The 20,156-nt window shown below is 37.2% G+C and overlaps 1 protein-coding gene across 2 annotated transcripts; it reads right to left on the bottom strand.

Moving 5' to 3' along the window:
* Positions 1 to 1,181: 1,181 nt before the first annotated feature.
* On the bottom strand, positions 1,182 to 5,293 carry LOC111901581 (MLO-like protein 12). 2 transcript variants are annotated; one of them, XM_023897454.2, is made up of 15 exons: positions 4,985 to 5,293; positions 4,793 to 4,850; positions 4,553 to 4,704; positions 4,287 to 4,403; positions 4,115 to 4,175; positions 3,932 to 4,020; positions 3,205 to 3,279; positions 2,966 to 3,060; positions 2,787 to 2,836; positions 2,595 to 2,635; positions 2,323 to 2,496; positions 2,201 to 2,236; positions 2,039 to 2,106; positions 1,887 to 1,947; positions 1,182 to 1,737 (listed from the first exon to the last, which is right to left on the bottom strand). In XM_023897454.2, the coding sequence occupies exons 1-15, from the start codon at positions 5,123 to 5,125 to the stop codon at positions 1,294 to 1,296; spliced, it is 1,662 nt and encodes a 553-aa protein (XP_023753222.1). In that variant the 5' UTR covers positions 5,126 to 5,293; the 3' UTR covers positions 1,182 to 1,293. The 2 variants fall into 2 exon arrangements, with proteins under 2 accessions (XP_023753222.1, XP_023753223.1); XM_023897455.3 differs by lacking the exon at positions 4,793 to 4,850 and having other exon boundaries at positions 4,985 to 5,123.
* Positions 5,294 to 20,156: the final 14,863 nt, after the last annotated feature.

Here is a 20,156-nt window from a genome sequence, read left to right as displayed (position 1 = left end):
AACTTACTTTCGTAGCTTCCTTCATGTCTTTGATGATTTTCCTTCTCCAAGCCTTGGTTTTCTCATAGTTCCTTAAGTTTCCAAATAGACTCTAACGAATCCATGGCTTTGATCTTCTCTCTGTTTTTATAAGAACAACTATATGGTGTTCCCAACTCTCATGTAGAGAATCAAGAAACTTAAGAACTAGAACAAAGTTTTACTTGGTGATTTTTAGTTTTATAATATCGTTGATCAAATAATTAAACTGGTTGAAGGTGTAATTATTTTCATCAAAACATGGTAAAATTATTTTCATAAAAAACAGATGCCAATTTTCTTATTGAGTGGGTGTTGAATCTTGATGAAGATGGGTTTGAAGAACTGGAAGACGACATTGATTGAATCAAAAACATACTCTTTGGTCGATGGTTCAAAATACCACTTGTTATTTATAACATGTATTGTTGATGGATCAAATTATGATATTATTATTTATAACATAGAGCGTTTTTAGTTTTATTTTAATTACATAGATGAATAGTATTTTCTTGCTGGTATATATATATTTACTGTTTTTGCATGCTGAATTGCTGAATGTTTTATATTTTGGTCGAAGTTTAATTTATTAAAAGTAATAAAACAACTCTCCGACACGATAACTAATGCGAGGACCACAGAAAACAAAAACATTTATTGAGCATCTCTTGTGCACATGTAGCGCAGATTTAGGTTGACGTGGCTTTCTATTTGACATTATATTTTTTTGGCATTATCAACCTAGGTAGGTAATGTTGATATAATGAAATTGGGAAATAAATACTAAAATGGTTCAATGATGAATGAAAATATCTATTTGTATTATCTCATGGAAATAAAATGAACTATGATCTTTCCTTTATTTTCTTAAATTTCATTCCTTATTAGAACACGTTTTTCATTCCATCATGGAACGTAATGACTAGTAATGACTCATTCATTTCTTTCTTTCGTCATATTTTGTGTAATGGAAACAATCTTTATTATTTAGGATAATTAAAACTTGTAAACATGTCTCTATGTGTTCCATGATCATATAAAAATATCGATAAAAGTTTCGGACAATGAAGCTTAGCAACTTTAGGAGAGATGTTTATCAGTTTATGGTGATCATTCCATGGTCGAAAGCCTGATATCGTTGGCTAGCCCAATGAATTCTTACATTTTATGAATTGGAGATTGAAATGATATACAAGTATAAGGTGTTGGAATACATCAAGATGTTTAAATTACATTTATGACTCATGTATTCATTTTTATACAATACTTAATTACTCATTTAAACGTAAACTCAGAAATATCAGCCTCATGTTGATGCCTATCAGGTCTTGGTCCTGATGGCAACTGAGTCGAACTACTTGTGATTTGTTCTTCAATCTCGCCTTCTTCTATATCATGTATTTCATCTCTTCTAAAGTTGTCAGCGTCTTCATATTTCTGTTCATGTCCATGAGAAGACTCATTCGCCCAACCTTCATGCTCAAAGTGTGAGCCAGCTCTTGGAGAATTTGAAGGGCTATAAAAACTGTTTTCAGGGTATCTATGCAAAAGATGCATTGGAGATGTACTTCCATGGAGTGGAGTTCCAGGTCTGCTTGAAAATGGTGAATTTGAAGCTGAATGGCCATGCTTGATGTTCTTTTTGGCTGTATGGTGCCATGTTTTCAGAGCTTTTGCTACATCCTCACTGAAAATGGTGGGTTTTATTCTCGAACCCATCTGTTAAACAACAAGTCAACCAAAAACCGACAAAAGTCAAGCCTTAATTAAAGATAGATTTGTTTGTTTGTTTGTTGTACTATGTTCAAGAATCACGAGAATGTCGCGAGTCGCAACACTACAAAGTTGAAGTTAATCGAAAACTTTACCTGTGTTACTAATGCGTATAAAGGAAGCGTAACATAACTACATAAAACCTCTATCACCACACTGAAAAACGAGATAAATACTAACATTAGCATTAAGCTGTGTACGTATTAATATATATGTAATTAGACAGTTTCAAGTAATTGTAACTCACGCCATTGTTAGTCTTATTACAGTGTCTTCAGGGCGTTCATGGAAGCAACTATCGAGGCCGAATTTATTCTGTTAAAAAGAAAGAAAGAAACTTGTTGGAAATTGTCCATTTCTATACCAAAACCATTCAATAAATCGAGCGTTTTTGGGTGAAAATGCTTACCCAACTCCATAAGAAATACGCTAGTTGAAACGCATTCTGTAAAACCAAAAGTAAAAGATATGATTAGAACACAGTGGCAACAAATCGAGTTGAAAAACTGTGAGTTATGTATATATGTTGACCTGAAAGAGAACAAAGTTGATCAATAGGAGTACGAGTTTTGGTCGACCAAACCAGAAAAGATCGTCTCCTGGCTGAACCATTGGTGTACCCTTCACCACATCTGCCATTTCATGAGTTCTTCTCCCCATTTGTGTTATTATCACTTGTAGTTTTGTTCCAATTATAAGTATTATCTGCATATATTCGTCAACAATATTATGTCTCAAATTAATCCTAGTGATTATATTTGATCCACTCATGAACATATATAGAAGATGAGATTAATACTTACAATCAATGGGATGAAGGGAAGCCAAAGGTATGCTTTCCAGCCTATCATTAGATAAAAAATGTGAAAATTTTGTTAATAGGACTAGAAACGTATGACAATGTTGTTAATAAATTTCTAAAGTTTTTTAGAGTTTGATTGAATATATAAGTTGTTATGATAAAATAATTATTGATTTATAACTTTGTCACTTACTATGGGTGTTGGTGAGAAGGAGAAGAACCGCAAAAAACCATACTACTGGACTGCATTACATAGGTTAATTGTGTTATAAGCTTCATGCATGTTTGATTAAGTAAAAAATTTCAAAATACTTAGAAAAAAAGAAATATTTTTTTTGACAATGATTAATGAAAACAGATTAAATGAGCAACCTTATTCCAACTACGACTTTGAAATCTTCTTCAAGTGACCTACTAATGTATTTGTGGAAATCAAACTGTTGTTGGCTATCATGAGGTAAATGCGTCTGTATATACAAATTAACAGTGTTTATTAAGCTATATATATATATAAAAGAATTTGTGAAGATACCGAGTGAAATTTGCTACTCCTTTTTAGGAAATCGAGCAAAATATATAATTGAATCAAAAGGTTTGTGTAGAGTAGTTACATTGATGAAGCCATGTCGGAGGGTAAGATAATCAACTTTCGGAACCGATCTGAAGAATTGCCTGAAAAAACAGCCCTACATTTTGCAGCAAATTCAAAAAAAGTGAACATAATTAAATGAGATATCATAATAAATAATTGGAATATCAAGTCAAATATTATACATTACAATTTTATATTTTAGTTATTGATCATATTTCTTGAAAATGATAATTTAAAATCTTGAATTTATAACTTAAAATATTAAAACCGAAGAAATTAACATTGATTCATTCCGAGTGCGCACACCAATTATAGAGTTAAATAATAATACTAAAAACATTTTTATTTTTTTCGAGAATGAAATATATATGTGTGTTTCTAAAAATATTTAAAAAATACTATCAAATTGTGTAAAGATGTGGTCAAAAGTCAAACAGGACATATATATCAATGTGCGGTTGCATGTAATTTTTATATATATATATAAAATGTCAACTTTTCCATGTGATAAATTTCCTGAATTATATTGTCAGTTTTGTGACTGATTAATATTCATTATAACTTGCTAAAATATTTAAATAATATCAAAACTCAAATAAGTTTGTTCTCTAGAAATCAATTGATTAGAGTGATATTTTATTTTCTATTTTATATATATATATATATATATATATATATATATATATATATATATATATATATATATATATATATATATATATATATATATATATATATATACTTACGATCCATAGAAGAACCGTGGAGTTACTCCAAAATCTCAAATGTCGACGCCCAAAAGTCGTCTCCCGTGCAAACCTAAATCTCTCTGGATCTGAATAAAAAATTAAGATAATGAAATAATTATACATTTCATCAATAAATAATCATAAATAATTAATCTTTAAAAAATGAATATAACACTATACCGTGATGATACTGATATTCGAGCGTCTTGGTTTCATCTTCCCAAGCCCTCCACTTCCTCATCTGAATCCAATTTTAGATCATAGAGATTAAAATATTAAAGAACGTTTCTCTTTTGCTTGTATGTATGTATATATGTATGTATGTATGATAGAAAATCATGACGATTTTTACCTTGAGTTTACCCAAAATCAAGGTAAGAAGGCAATACAAGACATGAACCACAGCCAACACAAAGATGAATATGTGGAGTTGATGTATCGCATAAAATGACACCATTTGCACCTTTCCCTACACGAAGCTCTCATAATTTAATTAATATATATCGTCATTTTATAAGATACAAACATTTAACGAAAAAAAAACACTGAAATATCTAAAAACGTAATCAAAAGTTAAATAGAAATCAAAGAAGTGAGATGATATACATAATACAATACCTTTTTAAGACATGGATCATAGTAATAATTGTCTGCCGTGTTTTTATTACAAGGGTGCCATGTTCGTCCAACTTTACTCGGAATACATATATCAGAGATTGGTTGTTGACCCACTGTTAGCAGCAGCGATATGAACCCTAGAATCATCAATTCTGGAAGTAGATTTGAATACAATAAACAAGTTAAATAACACGTCATCGATATAAAGAAAAAGTTAAGTAAAGATTATTATAGGTTTACCTGCTTTGATCTTTTCAAGGGCTTCACCGAGTGCTTTCTTTTGTTTATTATGTAACCACTAAAAATTTATAGAAATAAAAAACATTCTGTTTACTTTTTTGTTTTCGGTTTTTCAAATTTATACGTTGTTTATGACACTAAAATAGAAGAGAAAAAAAGAAGAAGAAGAAAGATGAGAATTGAGGTACATACATGGCCAATTAGATGAAGGATGTATTCAAGAACAATTGAAATGGCAAGTATCACAAACACCACAACTGCTACTGCCCATGTTGGTGTTACCTCTAAGGCTCTCTCTTTTTTCCTTTCATAATCACCATCATCTACATCCATCTCTAAGGCTCTCTACTATTTGGTGGAAGAAGGATTGATGAGTTGAGTTGGGTGATTAGAGTTGAAAGAATGATAGTTTTGTGAAATTTGAAAGAGATAATTGGATATATATAGATCACAATATAGTCATCAAGAATAAAGTATTTGACATAACGATAAACTTCAAAGACTTTGACTTTACCTAAACTAGTGTAAGATGCCAAAACACCTATTTGCATACCGAATTGGAATATCTTGCATTATAATATTATCCAATCATCATGACTTGGTCTAAAGTTGAACTAACGTTTTGGGAATTGATATTTTCTTTTTTCTTTTTTCCTTTTACACACAAGCTGTCAACCCTGATTCTAAACCGTTTTACTCCGTATCATAGAACGTAAAAGTTAAATTTTTTTTTCCACATTTGTAATTTTGAAGTTAATTTTTTTTTAAGATCAACCAAGTCAAAGACCGTTGACATCTAATTTTCACAAAATACGTTAAAAGTTCACACTTAACATATACTCGAGATTTCCCTACCTAGGATTGTGATTCACTCTCCTTTACTTTATTCTCTCCCTATTCACCTTTTAGAGATCATCCTCCATTTTTTTTGGATCCGTGATCTCGCACTTCCTCTTTGTTTAACTTAAGATTTTTTCGATTAAATATAAAGTTAGAGGAAGTGGATTCATTTATGTAGCCTTTTTGCCAGCCCTTTTCAAAAACTTGCCATTTAGGGGAAGGGATGGTTTGCCACAATATTTTTTCTTTTAGTTTGGCTAAAATTAATTTTTATAAAAACTAATGTATTAGTTTATATAAAACTAAATTTTTTTATTAAAATTAAAAAGACAAGTAGCTATTAGAAAACTGAGCAATACTTACGATCCGTATGTATTCGCCTATTCGGTAGGTATAAGACAATACCTTCGAAATTGCTACGGAAAAAGGCCTGTAGTATAAACGTTCGTGAGAAATTTATACTATGAATTTGCAATGGACTAGCTACGGAATACCTACGGTTTCCTCCGTAGCTACAATACCTAAAAAATAGATACGGATACCAATAGCTACGGATTACTGACGAGAGTCAAGTTTGACTAAAGTTGACTGTTTTCCTACGGAATACATAGCTAAAGATTTCCTAAGGATTACCGAAGGGAGTAAAAGTTTGACTAAATTTGACTTGTTCCTACGGAATAGTTATGGAATAGCTACGAAACTGTTTAGCTACGGATTTCCTACAAATTAGCGACGAAATTCAAGTTTGACCAAAGTTGACATTTTTCCTACAGACCTATTTAATAGGTTCGGAGCAGGCTCCAGACAGCTCAGAGTTGGCAGAAGAGCTATGATGATAGGCGCTGGTCAGACTTGGAGTTCCAGGTGAGAGATATGGTTCTCCTGAAGGTGTCATCTGGTTTAGGAAGCGGGGCAAGTTGGACCCCAGGTATATTGGTCCCTTCAGGGTTCTGGCTTGCGTGGGCCGGGTAGCATATCATCTTGATCTTCCAGCCGAGCTCAACCAGAGTCATAGCACTTTTCATGTCTCTCAGCTACAGAATTGTTTAGTGAATGATTCTGCATTTGTACCTTTGGAGGATATTCAAGTGGATGACCGCCTGAATTATATTGAGAGACCGGTGACAATTTTAGATCGGAAGACGGAAACCTTAAGGAATAAGGTTGTAGAGCTGGTAAAGGTGTAGTGGCTACATCGCAAGAGGTTAGAGTGGACATGGGAGCCTTAGAAGGAGACGAGGGAGCACTATTCAGAGTTGTTCGGGACCGCGAACTTGAGGACGAAGTCTGATCCAAGTGGGGGAGAATTATAACGACCGATGGTTCCAAGGTATTATTGTTAGGCTTTGAGGATCGGGCCTTCATGAGTGGACTTCTTTGAGGTCGTACGCTGGGCATAAGCATAGTGTACATAGTGTTGGATTAGTGTCTAAGGCTGCAACTATATTAGGCAAGTATTTGACCCGGTTGTGCATGGTTCTTTTGGGTTGCCTTCACCATAGCAACTTGATAGGATGATTTATTAAGAGAGAGTAAATATTATTATAAAGAATAATAATATTGTTAATATAAGTCATAGAATTAATTAGAATTAATTTGGTGACTTAAAGAGATCAATTAAATAAGAGGGTATAAACTGTCAATTGTTTGATAGTTAAACTTTAGACTGTAAATCCATATAGATATATGATGGACGAATTCTAGAAGCTAAAGGATAGCTAAAATCGTCCATGGTGTTATCTAGGAATGGATTTGGATAGCCTTAAGAGAAGATTATCCAATATGGTTTAGGTTGTAACCCTTAAGGAGTCTACAAGTATAAATAGACCCCATGGCTAAGGGAATTCAGTACTTCACTTAAAGTAGAGAAGCTCTGGCCGAAATTCCTCCCCTCTCCTCTCTCCTAAATCATCCTCCTTGCTATTTGGTGTTTGTAAGCTATTAGAGGAGTGACAATTGTGACTCTAGAAGCTCCAAGACAACAAGGTCAACAAGGAATTCAAAGGTATGGTTCTAGATCTGTTTCAATGTTGTTATTTAACCTAATTAGCTATTAGAAGTCTTGGATTCAAAGCATGTTTAATTAGAAAGCCTAGATCCGAGCATTAGGGTTTTGCATGCGCACATAGGAAAGATATTATGGCTAAAACCCATCAGTGGTATCAGAGCCTTGCTTGGTTTTCATTAAATTGTTGCTTAATTGTATGAAACAAACCTGCAAAATTCGAATTTTTTGTTTCTGAGTCATGGACTCGGCGAGTTCCAAAGTGGACTCGGCGAGTTGGCCTGACTCGGCGAGTCCCTTTGTGCACTCGGCGAGTCCAAGCGTCAGGAATGGCCAGATTCGGGATTTTTTCATAATTATCTTATGGAAACTTTCCTTAATCATATTAGATCAAACCTAATCCGATTTTTTGATATATATGACTATAATCTTGATCTAATTAAAGGTAATTATCAACTAATAAAATATTTAATTTCCTTATATGATAATTAATTAATTATTTTGATTATTTTGGTAATTATCTTAAAAGAAATCTTGAATAAATCAAATATAGATGATTAGGAAATTAATTGCTAATTGAAATTATTTGTTATTTGATCCTCCATGTTTTAAATGTTTAAAACTTGTCCTCAAGTTTTGAAATTTATATTTTGTGATTAAAAGCTTTAATTTAGACAACTTAAATTTCAAACCCTAGATTTTAAAAGGTTTAAAATACAACCCTATACTAATATGATATTACTAGAATAATATATATATATATATATATATATATATATATATATATATATATATATATATATATATATATATATATATATATATACATGTATAACTAAAATGCTAGTCTTACCGTTAGCAGGCCTCATTCACGAAGCCGATCTATAAGGTGGGTATAAGGTTGCGGCCTATAAAATGACGCTTAATGGGTGTTCACTCACACCCACCGCTTGCTTGATTAGTGGAGGGTCGTTAGCCGAACGGGTAGGATAGGGCAACCTCATAACCTCATTAAAAGTATAATAAGTAATACAAAGTACACATTTTAAAATTTCCCAATCTTAGTTACTTTAGGAAAAGTGAATTGATGCAATCCCATGAAATTACACTTTGCACCCTTGCTAAGAAGTTAGTGGAGCGTGTGTAGTTTACCGGCACACTAATTGGTTCTAAGCGAAGGTGGCAAAGGGTGATTCATTGTTTATCATAGTTCGATGGAGCGTGCGTGGTTTACCGGCACATCGAATAGGTGATCGTTACAATGAAGGCACCATGGGAATTTGCATGGTAATTCACGCCCGCTTTGTGATCCTCGGTATCCTAGTCACAAACAAGAGGGGCATATCGAGATTTAAACATGCCATTGAATAGTTTCAATGAATCTCATCCGAACCTAGGAATTCTCAATACACTTAGGACTAATAGTTAGGTTTTGTGATGGAGAATTAGTGAATCGTCATTCACTTACCTTCAATTTATTTGCATGTTAGATTACGGCATCCCTTTTCTAGTATGTAAATGTTATTGTTGGATCCTAGCCCTAATTTTTCTTATTGGGTGATAATTAGGGATTCTTATTCTAATCTATCTTTGTCCTTTCTATTTGTAGATGTCAAACGCTAACAACGCTGCTGCTAGTTCTTTCACGTTGATGAGCCTTTGTCAAAAGATCACCTTCGACGGAACGAACTTTGGCGAATGGATAAGATACATTCGCACCATTGCTCGCTATGAGGATAAGGAGTATGTCCTCGATGAGAAGCTCGAGAAAATCAACCCCGAAATTGCTACTCCGACTGAAATTACCGCTTTTGAAAATCATGAGCGAGATGCAACGAAGGTACATTGCATCATGATAGCCACCATGAACTCCGAATTCCAAAAGTCCTACGAGGACATGTACCCGTACGAGATGCATCAAGACTTATTGGAGAGATACCACCAAAACGCGAGACAAGAGCATTATGAGATTTTCACCAACATGATTTCCGCTAAGATGGGTCATGGAGAATCTCTTACCGTGCACCTACAAAAGATACAAAGGTATGTAGACCGCCTTCGCAAGTTAAATGTTGACTTTGGAGAAGACTTGGCGATCGACATGGTGCTTCACTCTTTGCCTCCAATGTACAATCAATTTAGGATGACCTACCACATGAACAAAGAAGAGGTCACCCTAAGCAAACTCCAAGGTCTCTTGAGGGTCGCTGAGAACAACTTCAAAGACAAGTCTGTTGCACCAACTCCCAATCTACCTGCTGCTCCTGTCTTGGCTATCAGTCAAGGGAAGGGAAAGAAGAGGAAGGCTTCGTCTAAGAACTATCGCAAGGTTAAAGCCCGAGATGGTGCCTCTTCTAGTGGGACCAAAGTTGATCCCGCTAAGCCCTGCCCTAACCCGAAGTAGGCAGAATGCCACCACTGCCACAAGATAGGACATTGGAAGAGAAGCTGCCCAGAGTACCTGCAAGCCATCAAGGAAGGAAAGATCAAGTCATCTTTCGCAGGTATATACACAATTAAATCTAACGATTCTAATCATGCTATTTCTTGGGTTCTTGATACCGGTTGTGGTTACCACATTTGTTCTAATGTGCAGGGACTAAGAAGAAGTAGAGATGTGGAGCAAGGAAGGATCAATCTAATCATGGGGAACAGAAGATCGTCGCCTGTGACCAAGATTGGAGTGTATTCTTTAGTGCTTAGGAACAATTTATGTTTAGATTTGAACAATTGTTGCTATTCGCCAGAAATGGCTAGAAACATCATTTCATTTCATGGTTTATGTAGACAAGGTTTTAGATTTTCTTTTAATAATGAGAATGGTTCTATTTTGGCTTATCTAAATGGTGTCTTTTACTTTGAAGCTATACCATGTAATGGAATTTATGAAACGGTTATGATTGTTGATAACTTAGGAAATGATGTTTTGAATATAGATTCTTCCACTAGTATGGATAAAGCATCCTTGTGGCACTGTCATCTTGGACATGTCAACAAGAAACGCATAGCCAAACTCCAAAAGGATGGAGTGTTGGAGTCATTCGACCTTAGGGAAGATGACACATGCGAGTCTTGTTTACTTGGAAAGATGACTAAGTCACCCTTCACGAGTACGTGTGAAAGGGGTGAAGGTCTATTGGACTTAATACATACCGATGTATGTGGACCGTTTAGATCAACCACGAAGGATGGGAACCGCTTCTACGTGACTTTTACCGATGATTATAGTAGATATGGGTATATCTATTTAATCAAGCAAAAGTCAGAAACCTTTGAAAAGTTCAAAGAGTTCAAGAATGAAGTGGAGAATCATTTGGGCAGGAAAATCAAGATGCTTCGATCCGATCGAGGAGGAGAGTACCTAGTCTTGAATTCCACGATTATCTCAAGGAGTGTGGAATAGTTTCGCAATTGACGCCTCCTAAGACACTGCAGTTGAATGGTGTGGCAGAAAGGCGTAATCGAACCTTATTGGATATGGTTCGCTCTATGATGAGTCGTGCTTCACTACCTATCTCTTTTTGGGGGTATGCCTTAGAGACTGCCGACCATATCCTTAACCGAGTCCCTACTAAGAAGGTTGCCAAAACACCTCACAAGATGTGGACAGGGAAAGCTCCCTCGTTGGCACATATCAAGGTTTGGGGTTACGAGGCTTTCGTAAGACGAGATACTCATGACAAACTCGAACCTCGAAGTGAGCGATGTATTTTCATCGGCTACCCGCATACATCCTTTGGATATCTCTTCTATAGACAGAAGGACAATGTTGTCTTTGTTGCGAGGGGAGGAGTTTTCCGAGAGCGAGAACTCATAAGCCAAGGAGACAGTGGGAGGCAAATCGAACTTGAAGAGATTCAAGAGTCGATAGATGAAGGAACCTCTACCGCTGGCACTCAACCCGAGGAGGAAACTCCGGTTGAACCGATTGACGAGTCCTTACCTCTTAGACGTTCCGATAGAGTTAGAGTTCATCCCCAGTTTTATGGTTTTCATATTACTACCGAAGGGGAAACGTATATTAGTGATGGTACACTAGTAAACCTTGATGAACCTAATAGCTATAAGGAAGCCATGGCAGGCCCGGAGTCTGCAAAATGGAAAGAGGCGATGGATAGCGAGATCCAATCCATGTATGATAACCAAGTTTGGAATTTGGTTGATTATGTGCCCGGACGTAAGACCGTTGGGTGCAAATGGATCTTCAAGAAGAAGACCGACGTGGATGGTAAAGTACACATATAAAGCGCGATTGGTTGCGAAGGGCTTTACTCAAACTCCCGGAGTTGACTATGATGAGACCTTCTCACCATTTGCGAAGATTAAATCTATTAGAGTGATGCTAGATATTGCCGCATTTTATGATTATGAGATTTGGCAAATGGATGTCAAGACCGCTTTCCTTAACAGAAAGTTGGCTGAGGATGTTTACATGGCTCAGCCATAGGGGTTTGTTGATCCGAAGCATCCGAATAGAGTGTGTAAGCTTGAGAAGTCCATTTATGGACTTAAGCAAGCGTCTCGCAGATGGAATCTTTGCTTCGATGAGAAATTCAAAGAGTTTGGATGTGTACGAAGCGAAGACGAATCGTGTGTATATGTCAAAGCCAGTAGGAGTATAGTAAGCTTCCTCGTTCTATATGTCGATGACATATTACTCATAGGAAACGACATCCCGACTCTGCAGGAGGTTAAGTCCTGGCTCGGGAAGTGCTTCGCTATGAAGGACCTCGGAGAGGCTTCTTACATTTTGGGAATAAGGATAGTAAGAGAAAGAAGTAAGAGACTAATTGGACTTAGTCAGAATACTTACTTAGAGAAGGTACTAAAATGTTTTAGTATGGAAAACTCAAAGAAGGGAGAATTACCGATACAAAGTAATGCCAAGTTGAGTAAGACTCAAAGTCCGAGTACCGAAGCTGAGATAGCAGAAATGAGCCAAGTACCATACGCTTCCGTAGTTGACTCAATCATGTACGCTATGACTTGTACTCGCCCTGATGTAGCCTTTGCTTTGAGCATGGTTAGCAGATATCAAAGGAATCCTGGCAGAGCACATTGGATTGTGGTGAAGAATATCCTTAAGTACCTTCGGAGGACGAAGGAATGGTTCTTAGTCCTTGGAGGGAGTGATGACTTAAAGGTGCGAGGGTATAGTGACGCCAGTTTTTAGACCGATAGGGACAACTACCGTTCGCAGTCGGGCTAGGTCTTTACCCTAAATGGAGGAGCAGTGACATGGCAGATTTCCAAGCAGGAAACCGTAGCTGATTCAACGTGCGAATCAGAGTACATTGCAGCGAGTGAAGCGTCGAAGGAGCCAATATGGCTAAATAACTTCATCGGTGATCTTGGAGTTGTACCTGCCATAAAGGAGCCCATGGAGATTTTCTGTGATAACGAAGGAGCGGTTGCCTTGACCAAGGAACCGAGGGATCATGGTATATCAAGACATCATGTAGAAGAAGGACAACTCATAGTGAAGAGGATATTATCAGAAGATAACCCAGCAGATCCGCTTACGAAGGGACTGAGTAGGGTTAAGCACTTGCAACATGCTAGGAGTATTGGGCTGAAGGATGATATTAGCATAAATTAGATAGTATTAGAAACGTGTAATAGATAAATGTAATTAACATTTGATGATTAAATAAAGGAGTTTTATTTATGAGTAATGTTACTATCTTATGTTAATTGTTTAACTATTGTTTCACTTTGCATGTTTTGACTTCCTGAATAATTGAGTTTATTAGGAATAATCGAATTGTTCAAATTGTCCACAATCGTTCATATGTTGGAAGTAGATATGAATGAAGATTGTCATGAATTGGTGTGTAGATTGTCTAAATGGTATTAGACATAGCAAAGGGTTGCTGCAACGTTCATGAGTGCTTATGAACTGTTCTTGAGCATTGGAACAAACCCGCGCTTGCTGGAATCACCTTATGGAATAAGATATAAAAGGGTGATCGCAAGACGATAATATCATATAGTCTTAAAACCTAGATATATGGTTTGTTATTTGTTGATTAATTGTACATTGATAATGCGAAACCGCATCAGTAACTCGGTGTTATAAAACGCATTGTTGTGTATAGTTGGTTAATGAATAAGTAAATGCATATAAGTCGAAGTTTATCTGTAACTTTTAAGAAAGTAAAAGCGATATCTCGGCCGCTCGATGATTTGATTTGACTTATGTGCCGGGCCCGGTCAGAATTGAATTGATGTGTTCGATTAACTTCTATGTCAAATAAATCAGAGATCGAGAAACCTAAATGCTTGACTAACCATTCCATAGGATTGTCAGCATGATATCTGTTGGAATAGTGTCTAAGGCTGCAACTATAATAGGCAAGTATTTGACCCGGTTGTGCATGGTCCTTTTGGGTTGCCTTCACCATAGCAACTTGATAGGATGATTTATTAAGAGAGAGTAAATATTATAAAGAATAATATATTGTTATTTAATTAATATAAGTCATAGAATTAATTGGAATTAATTTGGTGACCTAAAGAGATTAATTAAATAAAAGGGTATAAACTATCAATTGTTTGATAGTTAAACTTTAGACTGTAAATCTATTGGGATATGCTTTGGACGAATTCTAAGAGATATAGGATAACTAAAATCGTCCATATGAGTTATCTAGGAATGGATTTGGATAGCCTTAAGAGAAGATTATCCAATAGGGATTAATCTGTAACCCTTAAAGAGTCTACAAGTATAAATAGACCCTATGGCTGATGGAATTCGTAACTTCACCTAAAGTAGAGAATCTCTGGTCGAATTCCATCCCCTCTCCTCTCTCCCAAATCATCCTCCTTGCTTTGGTGTTTGTAAGCCATTAGAGGAGTGACATTTGTGACTCTAGAAGCTCCAAGACAACAAGATCAACAAGGAACTCAAAGGTATGTTTCTAGATCTGTTTCAATGTTGTTATTTAGCCTAAATAGTTATTAGTAGTCTTGGATTAATAGCATGTTTAATTAGAAAGCCTAGATCCGAGCATTAGGGTTTTGCATGCGCACCTAGGAAAGTTCTTATGGCTAAAACCCATCAGTGGTATCAGAGCCTAGCTTGGTTTTCTTTAAATTGTTGCTTGATTAACTGAAACAAACCTACAAAATTCGATTTTTTGGTTCTGAGTCATGGACTCGGCGAGTTCCAAAGTGGACTCGGCGAGTTGGCCTGACTCGGCGAGTCCATTTATGCACTCAGCGAGTCCAGGCGTCAGGAATGGCCAGATTCGGGATTTCTTTGTAATTATCTTATCTAAACTTTCCATAAACTAATTAGATCAATATTAATTCGTTTTTCTGATAAATATAACTGTAATCTTGATCTAGTTAAAGATATTTATCATCTAATAAAATATTTAATTTCCTTATTTGATAATTAATTAATTATTTTGATTATTTTGGTAATTATCTTAAAACAAATCTTGAATAAATCAAATATAGATGATTAGGAAATTAATTGCTAATTGAAATTATTTGTTATTTGATCCTCCATGTTTTAAATGTTTAAAACTTGTCCTCAAGTTTTGAAATTTATATTTGTGATTAAAAGTTTTAATTTAGACAACTTAAATTTCAAACCCTAGATTTTAAAAGGTTTAAAATACAACCCTATACTAATATGATATTACTAGAATAATACATATGTATAACTAAATGCTAGTCTTACCGTTAGTAGGCCTTACTCACGAAGCCGATCTATAAGGTGGGTATAAGGTTGCGGCCTATAAAATGGCGCTTAATGGGTGTACACTCACACCCACTGCTTGCTTGATTGGTTGAGGGTCGTTAGCCGAACGAGTAGGATAGGGAAACCTCATCCTCTCATTAAAAGTATAATAAGAAATATAAAGTAACTACACATATTTTAAAATTTCCCAATCTTAGTTACTTTAGGAAAAGTGAATTGATGCAATCCCATGAAATTACACTTTGCACCTTGCTAAGAAGTTAGTGGAGCGTGTGTGGTTTACCGGCACACTAATTGGTTCTAAGCGAAGGTGGCAAAGGGTGATTCATTGTTTATCATAGTTCGATGGAGCGTGTGTGGTTTACCGGCACATCGAATAGGTGATCGTTACAATGAAGGCACCATGTGAATTTGTATGGTAATTCACACCCGCTTTGTGATCCTCGGTATCCCAGTCACAAACAAGAGGGGCATATCGAGATTTAAACATGCCATTGAATAGTTTCAATGAATCTCATCCGAACCTAGGAATTCTCAATACACTTAGGACTAATAGTTTAAGTTTTGTGATGGAGAATTAGTGAATCGTCATTCACTTACCTTCAATTTATTTACATGTTAGATTACGGCATCCCTTTTCTAGTATGTAAATATTATTGTTGGATCCTAGCCCTAATTTTTCTTATTGGGTGATAATTAGGGATTCTTATTCTAATCTATCTTTGTCCTTTCTAATTGTAGATGTCGAACACAAACAACGCTGCTGCAAGTTCTTTCACGTTGATGAGCCTTTGCCAAAAGGTCACCTTCGATGGAACGAACTTTAGCGAATGGATAAGATACATTCGCACCATTGCTCACTATGAGGATAAAGAGTATGTCCTCGATGAGAAGCTCGAGAAAATCAACCCCGAAATCGCTACTCCAGCCGAAATCACCGGTTTTGAGACTCATGAGCGAGATGCAACGAAGGTACATTGCATCATGATCGCTACCATGAACTCCGAATTCCAAAAGTCCTACGAGGACATGTACCCATACGAGATGCACCAAGACTTATTGGAGAGATACCACCAAAACACGAGACAAGAGCGTTATGAGATTTTCACCAACATGATTTCCGCTAAGATGGGTCATGGAGAATCTCTTACCGTGCACCTGCAAAAGATGCAAAGGTATGTCGACCGCCTTCGCAAGTTAAATGTTGACTTCGGTGAAGACTTGGCAATCGACATGGTGCTTCACTCTTTGCCTCCGATGTACAACCAATTTAGGATGACCTACCACATGAACAAAGAAGAGGTCACCCTAAGCAAACTCCAAGGTCTTTTGAGGGTCGCCGAGAGCAACTTCAAAGACAAGTCTATTGCACAAACTCCCAATCCGCCTGCTGCTCCTGTCTTGGCTATTGGTCAAGGAAAGGGAAAGAAGAGGAAGGCTTCATCAAAGAACCATCGCAAGGTTAAAGCCCGAGATGGTGCCTCTTCTAGTGGGACCAAAGTTGATCCCGCTAAGCCCTGCCCTAACCCGAAGGAGGCAGAGTGCCACCACTGCCACAAGATAGGACATTGGAAGAGAAGCTGCCCAGATTACCTGCAAGCAATCAAAGAAGGAAAGATCAAGCCATCTTTCGCAGGTATATACATAATCAAATCTAACGATTCTAATCATGCTCTTTCTTGGGTTCTTGATACCGTTTGTGGTTATCACATTTGTTCAAATGTGCAAGGACTAAGAAGAAGTAGGGATGTGGAGCAAGGAAGGATCAATCTAATCATGGGGAACAGAAGATCGTCGCCTGTGACCAAGATTGGGGTGTATTCTTTAGTGCTTAGGAATAATTTAGTTTTAGATTTGAACAATTGTTGCTATTCGCCAGAAATGGCTAGAAACATCATTTCATTTCATGGTTTATATAGACAAGGATTTAGATTTTCTTTTATTAATGAGAATGGTTCTATTTTGGCTTATCTAAATGGTGTCTTTTACTTTATAGCTATACCATGTAATGGAATATATGAAACCGTTATGATTGTTGATAACTTAGGAAATGATGTTTTGAATATTGATTCTTCCACTAGTATGGATAAAGCATCCTTGTGGCATTGTCGTCTTGGACATGTCAACAAGAAACGCATAGCCCAACTCCAAAAGGATGGAGTGTTGGAGTCATTTGACCTTAGGGAAGATGACACATGCGAGTCTTGTTTACTTGGAAAGATGACTAAGTCACCCTTCACAAGTTCTTGTGAAAGGGGTGAGGGTTTATTAGACCTAATACATACCGATGTATGTGGACCGTTTAGATTAACCACGAAGGATGGGAACCGCTTCTACGTGACTTTTACCGATGATTATAGTAGATATGGGTATATCTACTTAATCAAGCAAAAGTCAGAAACCTTTGAAAAGTTCAAAGAGTTCAAGAATGAAGTGGAGAATCAATTGGGCAGGAAAATCAAGATGCTTCGATCCGATCGAGGAGGAGAGTACCTAAGTCTTGAATTCCACGATTATCTCAAGGAGTGTGGAATAGTTTCGCAATTGACGCCTCCTAGGACACCGCAGTTGAATGGTGTGGCAGAAAGGCGTAATCGAACCTTGTTGGATATGGTTCGCTCTATGATGAGTCGTGCTTCACTACCTATCTCTTTTTGGGGGTATGCCTTAGAGACTGCCGCCCATATCCTTAACCGAGTCCCTACTAAGAAGGTTGCCAAAACACCTCACGAGATGTGGACAGGGAAAGCTCCCTCGTTAGCACATATCAAGGTTTGGGGTTGCGAGGCTTTCGTAAGACGAGATACTCACGACAAGCTTGAACCTCGAAGTGAGCGATGTATTTTCATCGGCTACCCGCAGACATCCTTTGGATATCTCTTCTATAGACCGAAGGACAACGTTGTCTTCGTTGCAAGGAGAGGAGTTTTCCGAGAGCGAGAACTCATAAGCCAAGGAGACAGTGGGAGGCAAATCGAACTTGAAGAGATTCAAGAATCGATAGATGAAGGAACCTTTACCGCTGGCACTCAACCCGAGGAGGAAACTCCGGTTGAACCGATTGACGAGTCCTTACCTCTTAGACGTTCCGATAGAGTTAGATTTCATCCCCAGTTTTATGGTTTTCATATTACTACCGAAGGGGACACGTATATTAGTGATGGTACACTAGTAAATCTTGATGAACCTAATAGCTATAAGGAAGCCTTGGCAGGCCCGGAGTCTACAAAGTGTTAAGAGGCAATGGATAGCGAGATCCAATCCATGTATGATAACCAAGTTTGGAATTTGGTTGACTATGTGCCCGGACGTAAGACCGTTGGGTGCAAATGGATCTTCAAGAAGAAGACCGACGTGGATGGAAACGTACACACATATAAAGCACGATTGGTTGCGAAGGGCTTTACTCAAACTCCCGGAGTTGACTATGTTGAGACCTTCTCACCAGTTGCGAAGATTAAATCTATTAGAGTGATGCTAGCAATTGCCGCATTTCATGATTATGAGATTTGGCAAATGGATGTCAAGACCGCTTTCTTTAACGGAAAGTTGGCTGAGGATGTTTACATGGCTCAGCCAGAAGGGTTTGTGGATCCGAAGCATCCGAATAGAGTGTGTAAGCTTGAGAAGTCCATTTATGGACTTAAGCAATCGTCTCGTAGATGGAATCTTTGCTTCGATGAGAAAGTCAAAGAGTTTGGATTTGTACGGAGCGAACACGAATCTTGTGGGAGTATAGTAAGCTTTCTCGTTCTATATGTCGATGACATATTACTCATAGGAAACGACATCCCGACTCTGCAGGAGGTTAAGTCCTGGCTCGGGAAGTGCTTCGCTATGAAGGACCTCGGAGAGGCTTCTTACATTTTGGGAATAAGGATAGTAAGAGAAAGAAGTAAGAGACTAATTGGACTTAGTCAGAATACTTACTTAGAGAAGGTACTAAAATGTTTTAATATGGAAAACTCGAAGAAGGGAGAATTACCGATACAAAGTAATGCCAAGTTGAGTAAGACTCAAAGTCCGAGTACCGAAGCTGAGATAGCAGAAATGAGCCGAGTACCATACGCTTCCGCAGTTGGCTCAATCATGTATGCTATGACTTGTACTCGCCCTGATGTAGCCTTTGCTTTGAGCATGGTTAGTAGATATCAAGGGAATCCTGGCAGAGCACATTGGATTGCGGTGAAGAACATCCTCAAGTACCTTCGGAGGACGAAGGAATGGTTCTTAGTCCTCGGAGGGAGTGATGACTTGAAAGTGCGAGGGTATAGTGACGCCAGTTTTCAGACCGACAGGGACAACTACCGTTCGCAGTTTGGCTGGGTCTACACCCTAAATGGAGGAGCAATGACATGGAAGAGTTCCAAGCAGGAAACCGTAGCTGATTCAACGTGCGAATCAGAGTACATTGCAGCGAGCGAAGCGTTGAAAGAGGCAATATGGCTAAAGAACTTCATCGGTGATCTTGGAGTTGTACCTACCATAAAGGAGCCCATGGAGATTTTCTGTGATAACGAAGGTGCGGTTGCCTTGACCAAGGAACCGAGGGATCATGGTAGATCAAGACATATCGACAGAAAATATCATTTCATTAGACATCGTGTAGAAGAAGGACAACTCATAATTAAGAGGATATCATCAGAAGATAACCCAGCAGATCCGCTTACGAAGGGACTGAGTAGGGTTAAGCACTTGCAGCATGCTAGGAGTATTGGGCTGAAGGATGATGTTAGCATAGATTAGATAGTATTAGAAACGTGTAATAGATAAATGTAATTAACATTTGATGATTACATAAAGGAGTT

This window comes from Lactuca sativa, chromosome 9 (genome assembly GCF_002870075.4).
Source record: "Lactuca sativa cultivar Salinas chromosome 9, Lsat_Salinas_v11, whole genome shotgun sequence".
NCBI classification, from domain to species: Eukaryota; Viridiplantae; Streptophyta; class Magnoliopsida; order Asterales; family Asteraceae; genus Lactuca; species Lactuca sativa.
The sequence above is the reverse complement of the archived record's forward strand: the minus strand, read 5'-3'. Positions and strand labels throughout refer to the sequence as shown.

What these genes read in the sequence shown, in the direction of transcription:
- LOC111901581 (XM_023897454.2), bottom strand. Translation starts at nt 5,125, where the DNA reads ATGGATGTAGATGATGGTGATTATGAAAGGAAAAAAGAGAGAGCCTTA. An exon ending in CCACGGTTCTTCTATGGATC is followed by an intron (nt 3,280 to 3,931) that starts GTAAGTATATAT and finishes TGCAAAATGTAG; the next exon opens with GGCTGTTTTTTCAGGCAATT. An exon ending in CGTATTTCTTATGGAGTTGG is followed by an intron (nt 2,107 to 2,200) that starts GTAAGCATTTTC and finishes TCTTTTTAACAG; the next exon opens with AATAAATTCGGCCTCGATAG.